The sequence below is a fragment of the Eublepharis macularius genome, chromosome 12, assembly GCF_028583425.1.
Source record: "Eublepharis macularius isolate TG4126 chromosome 12, MPM_Emac_v1.0, whole genome shotgun sequence".
In the NCBI taxonomy this organism is placed as follows: Eukaryota; Metazoa; Chordata; class Lepidosauria; order Squamata; family Eublepharidae; genus Eublepharis; species Eublepharis macularius.
In genome coordinates this window covers 26,070,259-26,089,510 of record NC_072801.1, presented here as the reverse complement: position 1 = coordinate 26,089,510, position 19,252 = coordinate 26,070,259, and the positions used below count along the sequence as shown (strand labels likewise).

At 45.3% G+C, this 19,252-nt stretch overlaps 1 protein-coding gene across 1 annotated transcript; it reads left to right on the top strand.

The window, feature by feature from the left end:
* Positions 1–85: 85 nt before the first annotated feature.
* COPS3 (COP9 signalosome subunit 3) lies at positions 86–18,317 on the top strand. The gene is made up of 12 exons (XM_054995387.1): positions 86–224; positions 1,956–2,085; positions 3,311–3,423; positions 3,527–3,576; positions 6,133–6,225; positions 7,539–7,718; positions 9,223–9,363; positions 14,326–14,499; positions 15,390–15,476; positions 16,287–16,400; positions 16,742–16,822; positions 17,986–18,317. The coding sequence occupies exons 1-12, from the start codon at positions 170–172 to the stop codon at positions 18,037–18,039; spliced, it is 1,272 nt and encodes a 423-aa protein (XP_054851362.1). The 5' UTR covers positions 86–169; the 3' UTR covers positions 18,040–18,317.
* Positions 18,318–19,252: the final 935 nt, after the last annotated feature.

Here is a 19,252-nt window from a genome sequence, read left to right as displayed (position 1 = left end):
TGTCAACGCCCGGGCCGCGCAACGGAAGTGACATCAGAGCGCGGACTGTTTCGGCGTCCGATTGGCCCGACGAGGAAGGGCGGGCGGAGGCGGCGCCCTCATCCCGCCGTCCCCGGCCGGGGCCCGTTCCTTCTCTCGCTGTCTGTCCGAGGCCTCCCGCTCCTCCAAGATGGCGTCCGCGCTGGAGCAGTTCGTCAACAGTGTCCGGCAACTCTCAGCCCAAGGTGAGGGACGTCTCCCAGGCACTTGCGGGGCCGGGCTCCGCTCGTCCTCTGGGTGGGAGCGTGGGGCAGGGCTGCGAGTCGGCCCGAGAGCGCCTGCTGCTGGCTGAGGCGGGTCTGGCTCCGTGTAAGGCGGCTTCGCGTGTGGACGCCCTCTCCTGGCCACAGTTCACAAAATCATTGAAGAAGTCACAAGGCCATGTAGATGTCGGGTTGCCAGCCTCCAGGTAGTGGCTGGAGATCTCCCGGAATTACAGCTGGTCCCAGATCTCCAGGAATTTCCCAACTTGGAGCTGGCAACCCTATCAGTGGAGGGTGCGAACAACTAGCAGCTTGACTACGCATGAAGCTACTTTATACCGAATCAGAGCTTCGGTCCATCGAAGTCAGTATTGTAGTCTCTGCCTGGCAGCGGTTCTCCAGGATCTCCGGTAGAAGTCTTTCACATCTCTGATCCTTTTAACTGGAGATGCCCAGCATTGGACTGGGAACCCTCCACGTGCCAGGCAGATGCTGTAACATCTGGGATTAAGTGTTGCTCCGAGCATGGAACGATCCCTTTGGTGTCGTTTTAATTGGGTTGTATCAATGCTGTTGAGTGGAAGAGGAATTTCCACTGGGAAATTCCACCACCACCAGCCTCAGGTTGTGTGGTCCCCATTAAACCGTAAAGATCAAACATGGATCAGTGCCAGAGACACTAACTGGAAAACGTCCCATGCCACACTCCTGATGCATCTGCCTGCACTTCCATCTGTCAGGAACCTTCTTCTATTGTGTGCCACCAACAGAGTGTGCTGCCTCCCCATCAGTGAGGAGTTCCTTGTCCCCACTTATGATGTGAAGCTCTCACACTCCTAACACACTGCTGAATATGTAAAACAAAAATATACAGGAGGGTATTTGCTTAAAGGAGTTAAAACTGAAGGAGAATGGAGCAGTCCAGGAGGACACTTTTATAATGGAACAGCTTTGTAGCCTGTTGCCATGTTGATTGTATGTATTGCCCTACTTTCACTGCACTGTCTTCCACCTTTGAATCCACTCTGTGTATTGTTTATGCCCTGCCCTAGGTGGCCCGGGCTAGCCTGGTCTCAGAAGCTAAGCAAGGACAGCACTAGTTAGTACTTGGATGGGAGACTGTCAAGGAAGACCAGAGTTACTACACAGAGGCAGACAATGGCAAACTGCTTCTTTTTGTCTTTTGCATTGAAAATCCTATGGGGTTGCCGTAAATTGGCAGTGACTTTATGGCACTTTCCACCAATACATTTTTATGAGTATGCCATGCCTTTAGACAGTTTTCTGTTGGTGTTGCTCTCTACTTCTGTAATCCTAGTCCTATAGCATTATTTGTGGATGTCTTATGCTGTCTGATGGATTTTTTTAAAAAATCGTGATCTACCTTGAGTCTTACTGAGAAAGGAGAGTTATAAATGAAGTAAATGAGTGGATTTTGTCGAACACATCTAAGGTTCATTAGCACCCAATTTTTCACATTTTTCTGGGCTTTGCCTCTTAGAGCTCTTCTCCTCAAAGAGGAAGAGGTCACCTATCTATGTAGGCAGCATCTTTCTCTCTTGCATTGCTCAGGATATGTGAGGTTACCTCTGTGGTTCCATCCCAAGGAGGGACTATTAGTTTAATCCCAAAGTGTACATTGGAGTGACTGACAGCTGTTGTGTGTTAAAAGTTGTTAACCTTGAAACATAATAGTGCTGTTTCTTATTTCAGGGCAAATGACCCAGCTTTGTGAACTGATCAACAAAAGCGGGGAACTGCTTGCAAAAAACCTCTCTCACCTAGACACTGTGCTCGGTGCCCTCGATGTCCAAGAACACTCCTTAGGGGTTCTTGCTGTTCTGTAAGTGGCGGGCCTATTGTCTGAAGCTTTTGCTCTAGGCTTTGAAGTGGATAAATGAGCCTATGGTATGGAAATGCATGGAACTGTTTTCACGTTCTGAATGTTGCGATCTTTTACTGATGTATCTCTTGAGGTCACTTTCTTACAGTATAACCCTTCCATCTGAGCAAAAAGTCCTCTTGAACAATTTTTTGCATCATTAATGGAAGGCCAGGAGAATGGGAGCTTTCCTAACCTCCTCAAGTAGGCCATTCCATAAAGTGGGGGCCACCACAGAGAATGCTCATGTACGGGTACCTGTTGATTCTGCCCATGTGAAGGGTGGTACCTGCAAAAGGCTCTGTTCAGATGAGTGAAGTTGCCATGATGGAATATAGGGAGAGAAGCAGTCCCATAGATATGATGGACCAGGGTCATGGAGAGCTTTGTAGGTGATAGCTAATACCTTGAATTGGGCTCTGTAACTGATAGGAAGCCAATGGAGTGACTATAGAATGGAAGTAATATTCATGGTTCTCCTAGCTCCCTATAATAGCTGAGCTGCAGCATTCTGAACAAATTGTAGTCTCCAAGTTAACTTAAAGGGGAGACCAATGTACAATGCATTGCAGTAGTCAAGTCTTGATGTTAGCATGGCATGGATCCAGGTGGCCAGATTGGCTGTGTTGAGGTTGGGGACCCTCTTCCAGGCTAGGCTGAGTATGTAGAAACATGTTTTGCAACCACCTTAATTTGCTTTTCTAGCAGTAGCACTAGATCCAGTATAACCCCTAGGCTTTTGACTGAGTCTACAAGGGTCAGACAAACATCAAAAGTGGGAAGTGTGATATCCTTCAAGATCTCTGCCATCCCAGTCAGAAGGTGGAAGGGGTGTAGCAAAGACATATACATTGTGTAGATGCAGAGGAGTTAGCCGTGTTAGTCTGTAGTAGCAAAATCAAAAACAGTCCAGTAACACCTTTAAGACTAACCAATAAAGTTGGTTAGTCTTAAAGGTGCTACTGGACTCTTTTTGCTTTTGATACATTGTGTATGTGTCTCTTGTCAGCTGGTCTATGACTGTATATACCACCATCTGTTTTTCCTTATAGTGTTTTGGGGGGTAGGGACAGGGGCTCAAGGTATTATTGTTGCATAAAAGATCTGCTTTTAAACACTTCCTTTCGGCAGGGCTGTGGCCATAGAGTTACCATATTAAGCATTGCTATTGTCTCTTCTGTTTTAGGTTTGTGAAGTTTTCTATGCCTAGCGTTCCTGACTTCGAAACATTATTCTCACAGGTCCAGCTTTTTATCAGCACTTGCAATGGGGAGCACATTCGATATGCAACGGACACTTGTGAGTTGGGTTTCAAGCCAGGCCATCTTACATGTTCCCAAAATTGATTCCTTTCTTTGTTGGGATTCTCATTTCTTTCTTTCTTTTTTGAAATTGTTTCTAGTTGCTGGTCTCTGTCACCAATTAACAAATGCCCTTGTGGAAAGGAAGCAGGTAAGCAAACCTAAATGCAGTAGTTTAGACAACACAAGTGTTTAGATTCTTGTAAGAATATAAGAGCAGCCATGCTGGATCTGAGCCATTATCCATCTAGTCCAGTAGCCTGTTTCATCCAGGGGCCAAGCTGATGCTCCCAGAGGGCCCACAAATGGGGTAGAGAGGTCAAGGCCTTCCCCTGTAGTTGTCCGTCCCCTGGCACTGGTTTCAGGGGGCTACTGCCTCTGAACATGGAAGTTCCGTTTAATCATTGTAGCTGATAGCCACTGTGGGACTTATCCTTCATGAATAATTCTAATCAACCTTTCAAACCATATCTGCTACCAGTAGTTGCTACATCTTGTAGCAGTGAGTTCCCAATGCTAATTACTCTTTGTATAAGGTGCACTACTTTTTTTCTCTTTGGCCCATCAGCTTCATCAGGTGCCCCCAATTTCTAGTATGCAGGAGGGAGAAAAATTCTCTACCCACTTTCCCCACTCTATGCATAATTTTATAAACCTTTATCATGTTGCACCATCCAGTCACTTCCCCCTCTAAAAGTTTATAGTCTCCTTGGCTGTTCCATATAAGAAACATGTTCCAGTCCAGGGCTTTTTTTCAGGGGGAACGCAGGGGAACGAAGTTCCAGAACCTCTTGAAAATGGTCACATGGCTGGTGGCCCCGCCCCCTGATCTCCAGACAGAGATCCCTGATCTCAGCAGCGCGGAGGGCAATCTAGACTCCCCTCTGTCTGGAGATCAGGGGGGCGGGGCCACCAGCCATGTGACCATTTTCTCTGAGGGCAACCCACTGAGTTCCACCACCTCTTTTCCCAGAAAAAAAGCCCTGCTCCAGTCCCTTGAGCACCATAGTTGTTGTCTTCTGCATCTACAATATCCTTGAGGTACAGCAGCTGGATCTGTTACACAGAATTCCAAATGCAGCTGCACCATAAATCTGTCCAGAGTGATACTGACCATTTTTTCAGTCACTTTGGTAATAATCCCTAGCGGAGAATTTGTCTTTTCCATCGCTGGTCGCACACAGAATCAATACCATTGTTGAACTGTCTGCCACAGTCACAAAACCTTCTCCCTAATCATTCATCACCAACCCAGACTTGATTGACACATATTTAAAATGAGAGGTATTTTTTGCACCAGTGTGCATCGCTTATTTTGAACCTCATTTGCCACATTGTCGCCCACTTTCCCCATTTCAAGAGACACTTTCAAAGTTTTTCACAATCTGCTTTGGTTCTTGTTGTCTTGCAAACGTAGGCACCTCACAGCTCACCCTGAATCCTAACTTATTTATTGCTTTAGTAATCTTGCATTTGTACCTCCTGTCACATCTGCTTATTGGTATATATTCCCTTTTTGGAGACTTCTAGCCTGCTTTGTTCCTCCATGTTGGAATGGGTTACAGTCTAAAGAAGCGGTACACTCCACAGCTCCCAGAGTGCCACATTCGCAATTACCATCAACCAAAAGAGCCATCTTTACTTCTATTCTTGGCATGATGCCTATACCTCAGGGAGGCTCTTAGCTTACCCATTCCTCTGGCGCTGGCTGTTTCAAGGTGGCAGTCACCTGCCAACTGCAAGTCCCACCAAGCAAGGGTCTTGTTTGCTTTCCTGAAACATTGGGGGGGCAGTATTCAGAAAAGCCAGATTTTATTCCTGAGCCACTGAACAGGTATCACTGATCTAATGTCTTTTGGCATGTTAAAGACTTGACCACCTTATTGTGTCAGAAGCTGATGTGCTCAAGAGCTCACTTCCTTAGTTTCATGAAGTGTTAGTCCTCAGAATTATCTCTCTCACTCACATAGGGAAGGCATGATGTTATTACCCAATGAGGCCAAAAGGTCCTGTAAAGCCAAGAAATTCGGAAACCATATCTTATACCAGTTTTTTCAAGTGTTTGTTTACTTCATGTGACTAACGAAATCTCATACCCTACCACAGGTTTTGTTAGTCTTATAGGTGCTACTGGTCTCTTGCTCTTTTGTATTGCTACAAGCATACTTACGCGGCTACCCATCTTGATTAAATGTAAAAAAGCTTTACATATGGAACTACCAAGCTTGGATAGGAAAGGGAGAAGATAAACTAGCTGCCTTACTAATTGACAGCGTAAGTGCAGAGTTCTTGAAGAATAGCTAGAAATAGCATTCTACAGGCAGACAAGGAAAAGCCCCTTTAGAAAGAAGGTACCCCCCCCCAGTCCTGTCTAGTTAGAGCTTGCTGCCCCCTGCAGGATCTTCTTTATACACAAGACATTGCTTACTCTAAAAGATCTTTGGGCTTCATTTGCAGTACCTTTTTCTGGCCCTCCATCCCTCTATGTATTGGGTGTCATGGTCCGGCATACTAAAACAAAAGGTGCCGCTAGACTTTCTGGTCCCTGCTGCTGCAGTCTGCCATGGCTACCCCTTCTAATGTCTAAACTGGTCTTGAGATGGAGATGTCTAAGGATCTTAGCAAAATTAGTACTACCTTGCAATATGTAAGCTTTGCCGAAAGCATCTGTATGGGAGTATGTCTAAAAGAGTTCTGTTTCTGGCAGCCCCTGCGAGGAATTGGCATTCTTAGACAAGCCATAGACAAGATGCAGATGAACACCAACCAGCTGACCTCAATACATGCAGATCTCTGTCAGGTAAGAAGCTCTAGCAGGTGGACATGGGAGTACTTGGCTGTTAAGCCCCCCACCTCACAGTACAGGAAGCGCCAATTAAGTGGTCCTTCAAACCTTTTTGAATGCAGCAACCTGTTCAAAGTAATTTAGTCAGGATCCTATTAAATACAATCTTTTCTTGTTTCTTAGTCTTGGATGTATATTTTTACTGGTTGTTTGGAAAAGAAGAACAGTATTGTTTATAACAACTTTACAGTCTCATTAACAACTGCATTAAAGTGGCAACCTTCTGTGCTCATTCCCAACCCCCCAGCTGTGTAGTGATTCTCCCAGAAATAGCCAGTTTCTGATCCATCACATTCTTGAGCATCTTCCCACTGTGGGTGAAATCCTCCTGCGTGGCTTCCAGTTTTCTTCTCAGTTTAACTTCAGACGTGAAAAAGGCTGCATGTATCCTGAAGCTACTTCAGGTGTTTTTTTTTAAAAAAATGGCACACGGTGTGGCTTTGGGTGGCTTGCTGAATTGACATAATTACTTCAGTAGGACAGAGAAGCCTAGAGATGGAACGATGGACATTGAATTCAAAGGGAGGCAGATGACATTTGGAGTCAGTCTGGACTATTGAGCATGAAATGACAAAAACTTCAGTGAATCTATAGAAATGCGTATAATCTAAGTATATGGCTTCTGTGTTCTCAGCCTTTGTGGTATTTTTGTAAGTGTTTTGACAGGGATATGGCTGGTAATGGAATGGTTAGGACTAAGTAGCTGTGCTGCAATTCTCCAATCTTTTGAGTTAGGCTTAAATATTAATCTTAAAATTAGAGATATTTAGCATAATGTTCAGAGGCTCTGTACGTCCCACTCTTTATTATTTATTTACTTCATTTATGCCCCAGCATTTCCCCCCGGTGGGGATCCAAGATGGCTTATATTGTCCTCTCTCCCAGTTTGTCTTTACAACAACCCTGTGAGGTAGGCTAGACTGAGAGGCTATGACTGGCAGAGTGAGGATTCGAACCTGGATGTCTGAGATCCTAGTCCGATATGCTGACCTCTGTACCACATTGGCTCTTGTGCAGCCGTCTGATCTGCCTTTCCCATCTGCACTCCATGATAGCTCTAGGGGCTCCCACTTATGACTCTCACGCATAAATTTAAATCAGAAAACCTTATTAAGAGTTTCACAGTCCAAGTTTTGTAACTGATGGTGTCTAGTTTTTGCTGCAGCGTGCATTTAAATCTCGGTTCCTGGGATGTAATTTGAAAGACTGTACAGTGGTTGTGCTTTGGAAGTGCCTGGTTTGTGTAACCAAGCTCTATTTTGTTTTAGCTCTGTTTGTTAGCAAAATGCTTTAAACCTGCCCTCCCATATCTTGATGTGGACATGATGGATATTTGTAAAGAGAACGGGGCATATGATGCAAAGCACTTTCTGTGTTACTACTACTATGGCGGAATGATATACACTGGGCTCAAGAACTTTGAAAGAGCACTTTACTTCTACGAACAGGTAACCCTCTCCCCTCTGCGCATATGACAGGAGAGAGCCATGCGTCCAAAGGAAGGGTGAGGTTTAGGTTAGAACAGACTTGTAAATGTGTCTGTCCTTTGAGGCACCTCAGAGTCTGAAAAGATTAAAACAAATGGGGGACCTGTGAAGACTGGCAAGGGGTGGGAAACCCCCTTTCCCCCCCTCATACCAAGCCCTGGCCTCTTGCTCTGTGGCCCCTGGGTAATGTGTATGTCTGTGTGTGTTTAAGAGTGGGAAGTGTACAAGACATGTTCTCTTCCTGCTGGCCACCAGCCAGCTCATGAGTGGGCTTGAAAGCTTCAAGTCTCTTCCTGTACTACCTTTCTGCAGTAATGCCAGCAGTACAGGGAGATTCCACATCTCCCTTTGCCGAGCTAAGTAGGGAATGTTTGGGGGCCTGAAAAGATAAAAACAAATAGGTGACCCATGAAGACTGGCAAGGTATAGGAAATCCCATTTTCCTCTCCTATGCCAAGCTCCGGCCTCTTGCTGTGCAGCCACTGGGTAACAGAAGGGGTGTTCAGGAGCCAAAAATGTGCAAGACGTGCTTTCTGCTCCAAGCCCTTTCTTCTTGCCAGCCATCACCGCCCCCCCCCATTCCTCCCATAAACCCAGCAGTATAGGGGGACTTCACACCTACCTGCACAGAGGTGCAAGGAGGCTCTAAGCAGGGAGTGTTTGGGGGTCGAGCTCATGCCCCTTTTTTTGTTGTTCAAGTGGCTTGTGGGTTTTGAGCTCCTCCGTTTTTGAATGTTTTAGATTTTCTTCTACAAACCTCAGGAAAGCCTGTTTGTAGAAATCTTCCCAAGCCATACCTGATCCACATGCCTGGAGCCAGGATTGGAATCAGACATACAATTAGCGTCTCATATGCAGGCATCGCTTGACTCTCCGCAGATGAGTGAGCAACTGGTTATTGTCCAGCCTGGGTGATAATACACATTCCACTTCACAGCTGCTTTATTCTTGATTGACCTTGGCACACAACAAAGGAAATGTCCAAGGAAAATATGTATAGATGAATACATTGATGTATTGATACATAATGAAGCATCTAAAAATGATGCATGTAGGAACTGCAACACGGAGTCATAAGTTGTAAAGGTTTCTCTTCATATGGTCAGTTTTTTTGGTCAGTGCCTATAACCGCACTGTGAAGGATCCATGTTTGCTGTCCCTGCAGCATCCACTTAACGTTACAAGTTCCAAGCAGCAGGTGGCAGCCAGTCCCTTAATGTTCATGTCAGCAATTGTATTGAGATACAACTGAATAAAGCAGTGTGGCAGAGTGAGGATTCAAACAGGTCCTAATCTCTAACTACTACCCCCACACTGCTTCGCAGTGGCATCAGCACTAGTTAGCTTTATATCCACCCTTTAATGATGTGGGCTTCGTTGGCAGGATGAAGCCAGGAAGCTGCCACAGAGTATCTGTTCTTTGTTTCCATGGGTTTTCATTTCCTCCCTTTTTTCTCTTTCTCAGGCTATAACGACTCCTGCCATGGCCGTGAGTCACATTATGTTGGAGTCCTATAAAAAATATATCCTAGTTTCCTTGATACTCCTTGGCAAAGTGCAGCAGCTGCCAAAATACACCTCCCAAGTAGTGGGTAGATTCATTAAGGTAAGACTCTGTGAAAATAGCTTGTATAATACGGGTTGTCGAGAAAAGGTTAGCAAGATAGAAATGAGAAGAGAGGTGACCTGAATTAAAATCTTGTGAAGTGGTAGAATCTTTCTGAACTGTGAGCCACCAAGTCAGGGGTCAGCAAACTTCTATAACTTCAATGTTCCCTCTAAGCGGTGAAGTGTTGTGAGCCAGAAATCCAGTTTGTGAGCAGCAGCTTGCAAGTTGTGAGCGCGCCTTTTCCAAAACCAGAATCCATTTGATTAAAAGACTTCTGAATTAGATTGCCTGAGGCATTGATATTGGGTGCCACCACCCACTTATGCATATGTAATCTCCACATCAGGCCACTGCATGGTAACTGTGGTCAAGAGATAGAGGGAAAACAAGGGGAAACTGAATCCAGACAAGGCAAAGGTGATGTTGGTTAGAGAGGTTGATATATTGGATGAGCCTGCATTTACCTGCATTGAATGGAGGTGGATCTGTTTTGACATACTCCATTAAATGTTTCTGAGTTCTAGCCATCCAGTGAAAATGCATGTCTGTATAAATTTATCCGTGTGTCAGATGAATTTAGCCATATCTTCCAATGTGGCCGTTTTTGCTGCAGTAGAATCATAGAATCATAGAACTGGAAGGGGCCATACAGACCACCTAGTCCAACCCCCTGCCCAGTGCAAGATCAGCCTAAAGCATCTCTGACAAATATTCATCCAGCCTCTTCTTGAAAACTGTCAGTGAAGGGGAGCTCACCACCTCCCTAGGCAGCTGACTCTGACCATGAAAAATTTCTTTCTAATATCCAGCCGGTACCTTTGTGCATGTAATTTAAGCCAATTGTTTCGGGTCCTACCCTTTGCTGCCAATTGGAACAGCTCCCTGCCCTCCTCCAAATGACAGCCTGTCAAATACTTAAAGAGAGCAATCATGTCCCCCCTCAATCTCCTCTTCTCCAAACTAAACATTCCCAAGGCCCTCAGCCTTTCCTCGTAGGGCTCAGTCTCCAGACTCCTGATCATTCTTGTCGCTCTCTTCTGCACCCTCTCCATTTTGCCCACATCCTTTTTGAAGTGAGGCCTCCAGAACTGCACACAATACTCCAGGTGCGGCCGTAGTCAAGCTTAACACCAGTTTTATAGCTGAAGAGAAATATATATCTCTTTTAAACAAATCTAATAGAATCACTTTGGATCTAAAGGAATGTGACTTCCTGGCATCTTATTGATGAATTGAACCACATACTATCAGAAATACAAACATCCATTGTTACCAGAAAGCTGGGATCTAATAAAACTCACAAACATGTAATGGAATATGTCAAAACAGATCCACCCTTATTCAGTGCAGATAAATGCAGGCTCCTCCAATATATCAGCTTCTTTTACCATATATTAAAGACTGCGTCTTTAATTTATGGAATTCACTACTGCATGATGTGGCAACAGCTAGAGGGTATTAGGGACTTTAAAAATGATTAGAGAAATGTGTGGATGAAAGGTCTGTTCACAGTTTTTTTTTGCATAAGGGTCAACTGAATACTCCATGTTTAGGGGTAGTATACCACCTGAGCCCAAACCAGGATAGCCTGATCTGAAGCTAAGTAGGTGCCCCCCCTCCCTGTGTTACTTTGCAGAAGCAGGCAATGGCAAATCAGTTCTGTACATCTCTTGCCTTAAAAACCTTGCAGGGCTGCTATTTATTTTATTTTGTTTGTGAGTCAATACAATCAACAGAATGGGGCAGTCAATGAACAATGCAATAGGGAATGGGTTGAAGATATTTGAAAACAATTAGCAGTTGGATACAGGGCTGAAAGTGTTAAGAAACGAGAAGCTAATTTCCCAAACATTTATACCAGGGTAACAATGTGGGGCAGACTTGATGCAGGGCCCAGGTTTGATCCCCAGCATCAGAGGGAGAGGGAGAGATTCCACATTTTTAACGTTTTTTCCTTTTAAATTGTGTTATGTAAAAACAATCAGTGCCTGCGTCTCCTGACTGTTAAATCACTCACAGTTAGATGGTGCCAACTTTATCTGAGAATCCATCAACCAGTCCATCAAAGCAGTCCATCTCCAGTCTATCAGCCAATTTCTGGAGAACAGAACATCACACTGTTGCCTCCTCCAGCTCCCGAGCTGCAGGCGTGCAGCGGAGCGACTCCCAGCACTGCAAGCATGCAGTAGAGACGCTCCAAAGCCGCCTGCCCCATGTCGCCGCTGCCATCGGCTCCCAGCGCTGTGGGTGTGAGACAAAAAGGCCTCAAGGCCCCCCGCCTCCTGCTGCATCCCGGAGCTGCGAGCATGCAGTGAAGAGGCCTCAAGGCCACCCTCCCCACACCGCCACCGCCACCGGGCACAGCGTGCGTGTGGCGGAGAGGCCTCAAGGCCGCCCTCCTCACACCGCCGCCGCCACCGGGCGCAGCGTGTGTGTGGCGGAGAGGCCTCAAGGCCATCTGCCCCACTCTGCGGCGGCGGCCGCCGAGCACAGCGTGTGTGCGGGGAAGAGGCCTCAAGGCCACCCTCCCCATGCCGCCACTGCCACCGGGCATGGTGTGCATGCGGTGGAGAGGCCTCAAGGCCATCTGCCCCACGCCGCTGCTGAGCACAGCGTGCGTGCGGCGGAGAGGCCTCAAGGCCATCTGCCCCATGCTGCTGCTGCCCCCAGCTCCCAGTGCTGCGGGTGTGTGGCGAAGAGGCCCCAAGGCTGCCCACCCCACGCCGCTGCTGCTGCCACTGCCGCCGCCTCCTTCCTCCATGCCATGGCTGGGGCCGCATCAGCCCCTTCTGGCAGGAAACAGGGAAGGCAGGGGGCGGGCCTGGGGCCGGGTCTACACCAGGCACACCATGCCAGGGCTGCACCAAGGCGGGGCAAGGGCATCACAGGCAGGCTGTCAGGGTGGGAAACAGGGAAGTGGAGGCCCAGGGCGCCGTTCTGTGCGCTGGGCTTTCTCAGACGTGCGCTGGCATGTTAAAATTCGTGTGCCACTGCGCACCAGCGCACGTTACCAGGAATGCTGCTGATGAGCCAAGTGACGACAGAATTAATAGCAGGAGCCTGGCTGAGAGCCAGTATAAGAGAGCTCTTTCACATAACTGATAATTTACAACTGTTTGCATCCCAAACGCTGGTAGTTGCAAGTCATTTATTTATTTATTTAAATCATTTGTAGTCCACCTTTCTCATTGAGACTCAAGGCGGATTATACAATGTGAGATTAGTACAGTCAGTATCAGGAACATTTCCATAAACAATGCCATAGGGTAAGTAGATACAAGTTCACAAAGACATAGCATTAGTATGACCCCCACAGACAGGCCATTCCACAGGGTGGGGGCCACCAGAGAGAAAGCCTGTGTATGGGCTGCTGTCGATTTCACTGATGCGCAGGGTGGCACCTGCAGGAGATCCTGTTATTAGGAAGTGGTGCACACGCAGTGTCTTAAAATTAATCATAAATATACCCAGGAGCACCTGCCACGATTGTTTTGGTGCACTTGCATAAATCTGCACATTGTTTGTGCTTTGGGTCTCCCATTTCTGTTTCTGAGAAACATCTCTATGAAGCCCATAAAAATCTGTCTTGGACTGGACTGCCTTTGGAGTGGTTATTCTAGCATCCCACCTCCCTCTCCAATATACTTTAAAATATTTTTATTTCATTTTTTCAAGAGAATTCAGTCTTTCACGTAGACTTTGAAACTTCTCTTTGGCAAGTGGCTTGGTGAGAATGTCTGCTATCATTTCTTCTGTAGGACAGTACTGTAGCTCAACAGTATTCAGTTCCTTACTGAGCCACATTTGACCCTGAAGCCATCACTTGCTGACCCTTGTAACTGGTTGCGGGGGAGGGGTCAGTTATGACATTGCATACTTGGGTGGTGGCAGAAGTGGATTTAAAGGTTAAGAGCCACTTGATCTGGGTACATACACAGTTCAAAAGAATTTACATGTAGGCTATGAAACTTGCATTTTAAGGTCTCTGTCTAGTGTTCAAGAACGTAGTACAAGGGTGCCCAGACCCTCTCTGACATCAAATCTGTTCAGCCAGTGACAGAGGGGTTGTGACCCTACTCAATGCTGCCATATAAACTGGATCAATTATAAACATCAGAGCTGATCATGCAGTTGCTTTCTGGAGAATGTTGTCAGCCTCAGGATAGAGAAAGCTATGAGGTTGTTACTTAGTGGCAGCCTCAGGCAACAGATTTTAGGTGTCATTAAGGATAGCTGGGCAGAGGACATGACTGGGCAGAAAGTTCTTCTACGTGACCGCTCCTTAAATGAACAGCAGCCATGCACGGTGCATGCAAACTTACGTTGATTTCTGCAGAGTTTGAGCCAGGAAATTCTCCCAGCACTCTGTACCCCTTGTCTGTGGAGTGTGCATGCACCATGTGGTTTTCTCACTTCAGCCATCAATCTGTCTTGTGCCTAATCTGCCTGTCAAGGTGGAAACATTCTTGTTTCAGACTCAGTTTGGTGTTTTTCATGTTCAAAAAAGATATGTGAATCATGCTATGTTGTAAAAAACAATACATCTCAGCCTGCACTGCCATGCGGCTGAGATGTCTGGGATGGTGCTATCCAGCTATAAGCGGCAACTTTCAAGACTGGTAGTGGCTGCAATCAGTGTGAGGCTTCTGTGCAAGCAGGGGAATGGTTCTCACGTTTCTTTGTAGCCCACTCAGATCTGTTTCTCTCCTTTGAGAATAGGTGCAGTGTTTGGGATCAAAGAAGGAATTAGAACCATCCCTTCCTTGCCTGTCAAACCTTGACAGGGCTTTTAAGCTTGTAGTACCATCCCCACCAAGTAAACAATTAGACTGAGAGAAGAAAACCCAAGGTGACCAGGAGTCTGGTCTCGTAGCTCTCTTGTTCCTGATGAGATCCTGCCGTGACTTTTCCCCTCCATTCCCTGAATTTTTAGATCCGGATTTTCTTTCCTGCTTGCAGCCACTTAGCAATGCCTACCATGAACTAGCACAAGTGTACGCAACCAATAAGCCTTCGGAACTGCGCAGTCTGGTGAATAAGCACAGTGAGACATTCACCCGGGATAACAACATGGGCCTGGTGAAGCAGTGCCTCTCCTCACTCTATAAAAAGAATATTCAGAGGTTAACTAAGGTAAGGAGGTCGCCGTGTTCCATATTTAGATGTGTCTCAGGGTTTGGGCCCTGCACAGGTGTCCCAGCTGTCCCAAGGCACCTCCACAGGAATGCTGTGCTGCTGCTCTTGCTGAGACTGAAGGCATTATGCTGTGTAAGACAATGTACTCAATATCATGAGGTATCCAATGAGCAATACGATAGGACCAGGAATATAAAAAATGTGGAGCAGAGCAAAACAGACATATGTCATAAACAATTAAAAAATGGAATTAGAAAAGCAGCAAACAGTGCAGTAAGAGGAAGACAGTACGTAAAGAACAACACAATAGGCTAAAATATTGTTCCTTTTATACAAGTCCTCTCACTATACCACAGCCTTATGTCCGCTTCTTCCCAATAAATTTACCCAGACACAGGGTTCTCTTTGTGTCTCCTTGTCTGTAGGGTGCCACTGCCAGAAATATGATGGGTGGTCAGAAGTGATGGGTTTTTTTGCTAGCAGCACTGAAGGGGGATGCATTTGACCTCCCAGCCAAGTGTTTTCACAGGTGTGGCAATCGAGGTAGTCTGGTTTGATCAGGAAGTGATTTGATCAGGGCAGCTCCCCTGGGGGTCCCATTGAGGATTTAAAGGGTATAAAAGTTTGAAATAAATAAATGTGGAATGTCTTCTGTGATGGTGGAAGATGCTTGTGGGCCTGTTTCTCAGTCTAAAGCAGGCTCAGATGCCAAAAGGGAACCTCTTGCAATTTCTCAAAGCTCTCTTATTGCAAGATACAATCGCTTATATCTTGCAGAGGATCCCGCAGGCTCCTTTCAACATGCAGTGCCTCTATGAAGGGTAAGAAGGAGAAACAGACAGCTTTCTTTTGTCTCATAATTCCCCCCCCCCTTTTTTTAATTTTAGACATTTTTAACACTGTCACTACAAGATATGGCAAGTCGAGTGCAGCTGTCTGGGCCCCAGGAAGCCGAAAAATACGTCCTTCACATGGTAAGGAGTCTCGCTTCAGACAGGAGTAGTTTTTGCACTGCAGAACAGAATGAAAAGCATTGGGTTTAGAGCCAGCGGCTGTTTTTCAGTGTGATCTGTTGCCAGCATGGTGTTCACTCATGTTTGAAAGCTTTCTGATTTATGGGACAAGACACGAAGTCTAAAAGGATCTCTCTATTCAATGTATGACCTCTGCATTGCTCAGCTATGGACCCCAGAATTCTTTCGTTGCAAGTGAAACTTGGGTGCATCCTCAGTAGTGAATGGTGGTGGTGGTGGGGGTGTTATTGGAGGGGCAGAAGGGCTGAATTTCATGGTGGAGGAGGGATTTCTCAGTCTAGTATGAAGCTTTGCAAAGTTTCTACTGGCTTCCCTTTAAGGTGCTGAAATGACTACTCAATCCCCTGTCTAGTCAAATCTTAAGTCCACCACCAACACATTTCATATTCTGCTTTTTTCAGTCAGCAGTCCCAGATAATGGATAGCCATTTGCCTGTGGCAGGCCAAGATCTCCGAACAAAGGCAGGGAAACTTGTTTTGTAAATCAGACAAGAGTTGGGTCTTGAATTTCTTTTCAGGTTATCTGTGTGCCACAACACTAATACTGCACAGCATTTCTGTAGCACTTTCAGTCAGTGTTTCAGAACTGCATATATTTTAATTCCCTCCTGAAATTTTTGGGGCTTTTTCTTGGGCTGAGGAGAGAGGGGGAAGCTTCAGAATTATCAAAAATGTTCTCTCTCCGTCAGTGGTCCATCGGCAGGCTTCATTCAAGCCATAAGACATCTTGTTCTTGTTTTCCTCTATCAGATAGAAGATGGTGAAATCTTTGCAAGTATTAACCAGAGAGATGGTATGGTCTGTTTCCACGATAATCCAGAGAAATACAACAATCCCGCTATGCTTCACAACATTGATCAGGAGGTAAATAACCCCTTTTCTGCCAAACGATCACTGCATTTTAATCCTGATTTTTTTAAACAGTGGCTTTATGAAGCAGTGACTCTTGTTAGCTATCTTGACCATGACCGTGGAAAGGTGATATGAATCTCATCAATAAGAACTTTTGTTCAGATCTCCACATTGGTGTTGGATATGAATGCTAAATAAATATGAAGTGTTTTTTTTTAAAGGCTGGTGGATTGGAAAATTGTAAGAGTTTAGCAAATGGTTAGGCCCAGAAACCCAAAGAAGTCTGAAAATACTGTTGTAGTGTAGATGCTGAAACTAACAAAGGTGCCTCTTTATTGTGTGACCATTTCTAGATGCTGAAATGTATAGAGCTCGATGAGAGACTGAAAGCCATGGATCAAGAGATCACCGTGAACCCTCAGTTTGTCCAAAAGGTAATTGTCCCAGGCAAGGCTTAGGGTTGGGCCCAGGGAAACTGTCCGAGGTGACCCTTCGTGGCTTAGGTTGCTTGCATTTATTGGTGCTTTAGAGTCAGCTCTGTTTTCTTGCATGGGCTCTGTACTTTGGAACATGATTAACAACCCCCCCCCCCCCTGTAATCTACCATGTACCTTGATCTAGATGGCCTAGGCTAGCCCAGTCTTTTCAGCTCTTGAATTCTAAGCAGGGTCGGCCTTGGTTAGTACTTGGATAGGAGACCATCAAGGAAGTCCAGGGTTACTACACATAGGCAGACCATGACAAACCACCTCTGTTCATTTCTTGCCTTGAAAACTCTATGGACTTGCCATAAGTCTTCTGTGACTTGATAGCACTTTCTACCACCACCAAAACAACATGCAGAAAATACGTTATCTCCCATAGTCAGAGGGCTCTACATTAGCTTAGGCACCATGGCTTTGTTATGCAGTGTCTTTTCAGACTCTTGTTTGTTAATGGGGCTGAGTCTGTTCATAATACTCTGCTTTCCACTGCTTTTTTCCTCTTCAAATAGTACTTGCTATACCTGGTTTATTGGTTTTTTGTTTTCCATTAGTTTCATTTTTCTATTAGTTTATTGATTTATTTCTCTGTCTGCCAATTCTATATACAATGGAAAGGTGGGATAGATATGCTGTTACTTAAAACTTATTTTATCTGATTGCAAGGCCACTTTCTGCCCTAAAATAATAGCATTATTCTATCATCCCAAGATTACAGCAGATTTTCATGAGCTAAAGAATAAGTAAGTAATTGCTTAAGAGCCAGTCTGAAGCCTCCAAATGAGCCTGTCGTGGAACCCTGTTTTTTGACCACTAAAATGGCGGTGCTGGCGGATAGTGGAACCTACTTGTATGAAAACCAAGTTTGATGAGAGCTGGCAGTGAGGATGGGTACTGGTTGGGATTGAGCGGAAAAGCTGGCAGGATCCAACCTCATCATCTCAAGCTTTTTCAAGAGCTGCTTGTTAGAAATTATTTCACGTTTTCCCCACTGTTGTTATGCCATATCACCAAATAAGTTGTGAAAGAGACCCCCCAATCTCTCCTTGCTGATTTTTGCTTCAAGTATGTCTTTCAGAAATGAATATTAACCAAGTCTTTTTCTTGCTTGACAGAGTATGGGGTCTCAAGAAGATGAATCAGGAAGCAAACCATCCAGTTATTCTTGAGAGTGACACTTTTCCCCCCCACTTGCTTGCTGTTCTGTTGCAGAGGAGAAAAAAATGAAAGAAAGAAAGGATCCAAGTGTTAAGAAGTTCTTTGCAAAACACAGAGACATTACTGTTTTACCGGGACATTAAGCAAAATGCAAGTGGCATTTTCTCAGTAGTGTATGATTTCCAAAAAAATATTCTCTGCAAAGATAAGGGGGGGAAATCTCATTCTGTTGTGGTTTTATCTTGAGATTAACATCATTAATGCATTAAATAATTTACTTTCTGTTTTATGTGGTTTGAATGTTGCCATTTCTGTAACAGTGCTGGGTTGAGTATGAGAGAAATAATACTTCTTATTAAGGAAGATCTATTCCCCACCCACTCTTCACCCCTCGGCTTAGTCAAAAATGGTTTGTGGCCTTTTTTTGGCTCTGTTGCTTACAGTTCCACTGGCAGGGGAGGGATGGAGCTTTCCAGTTTCTGCACAGACTCAGTTTGCCTCACCCAGTTCTAAAGTGAAGAATCCTGCCTTGCTTCGGGCGGTTCTCACAGGAGCTTGTGAACCAGCCCCTATGTTTTCTGAAGGCTCTGACTGACTGTAGTAGCTTCCATTAGCCCTTGCTTCTGACCCCACTGAATGTAGCTTAAGTAGACACATGAAGCCTCTGGTTTTCCCTACCTTGCAAGTCAATACTTCACTTTGTATACTACAGTTCATTCTGAGTCATCCTTACAACAGCCCTATAAGGTAGGACAGTAATACCTGGTATTGCCGAAATGAGAGACTGAGGGTTGCTTCAGCAGATCTCATCAGCTCACAGAAGAGATTAAACTTGAACTGTGGAGTTCATGCTTTGTCATTCATCTCAAAGCCTCTACATTACATCAGTTCTGTTCTAGGAGGTACTCCTGTCTACCATTAAACCTTCATCTAATCAACAGCGTTACTCCAGTAATAGGGGTATGGCCCCAGTATTTTTTTGAGACCTCACCTCAGTATACAGGGTTTATTGCTTCTGTGCTACAGCAATGGCTTCAATTCAAGCATGTTCACCTGAAAGCCCTGCAGGCGCCAGCAGACAGAGGTTGGAATAAGGCTTCTGGAACGGTGAGCCTGTGCATTCTTCTCTAAGCAATGGTTCAACATTTACTTAACAGCTGTAAAGGAAAGGTAGTGTGTTTGCAGTCCCAGAACTTTGAATGATGAAACCCTTTGTGTTGTGTG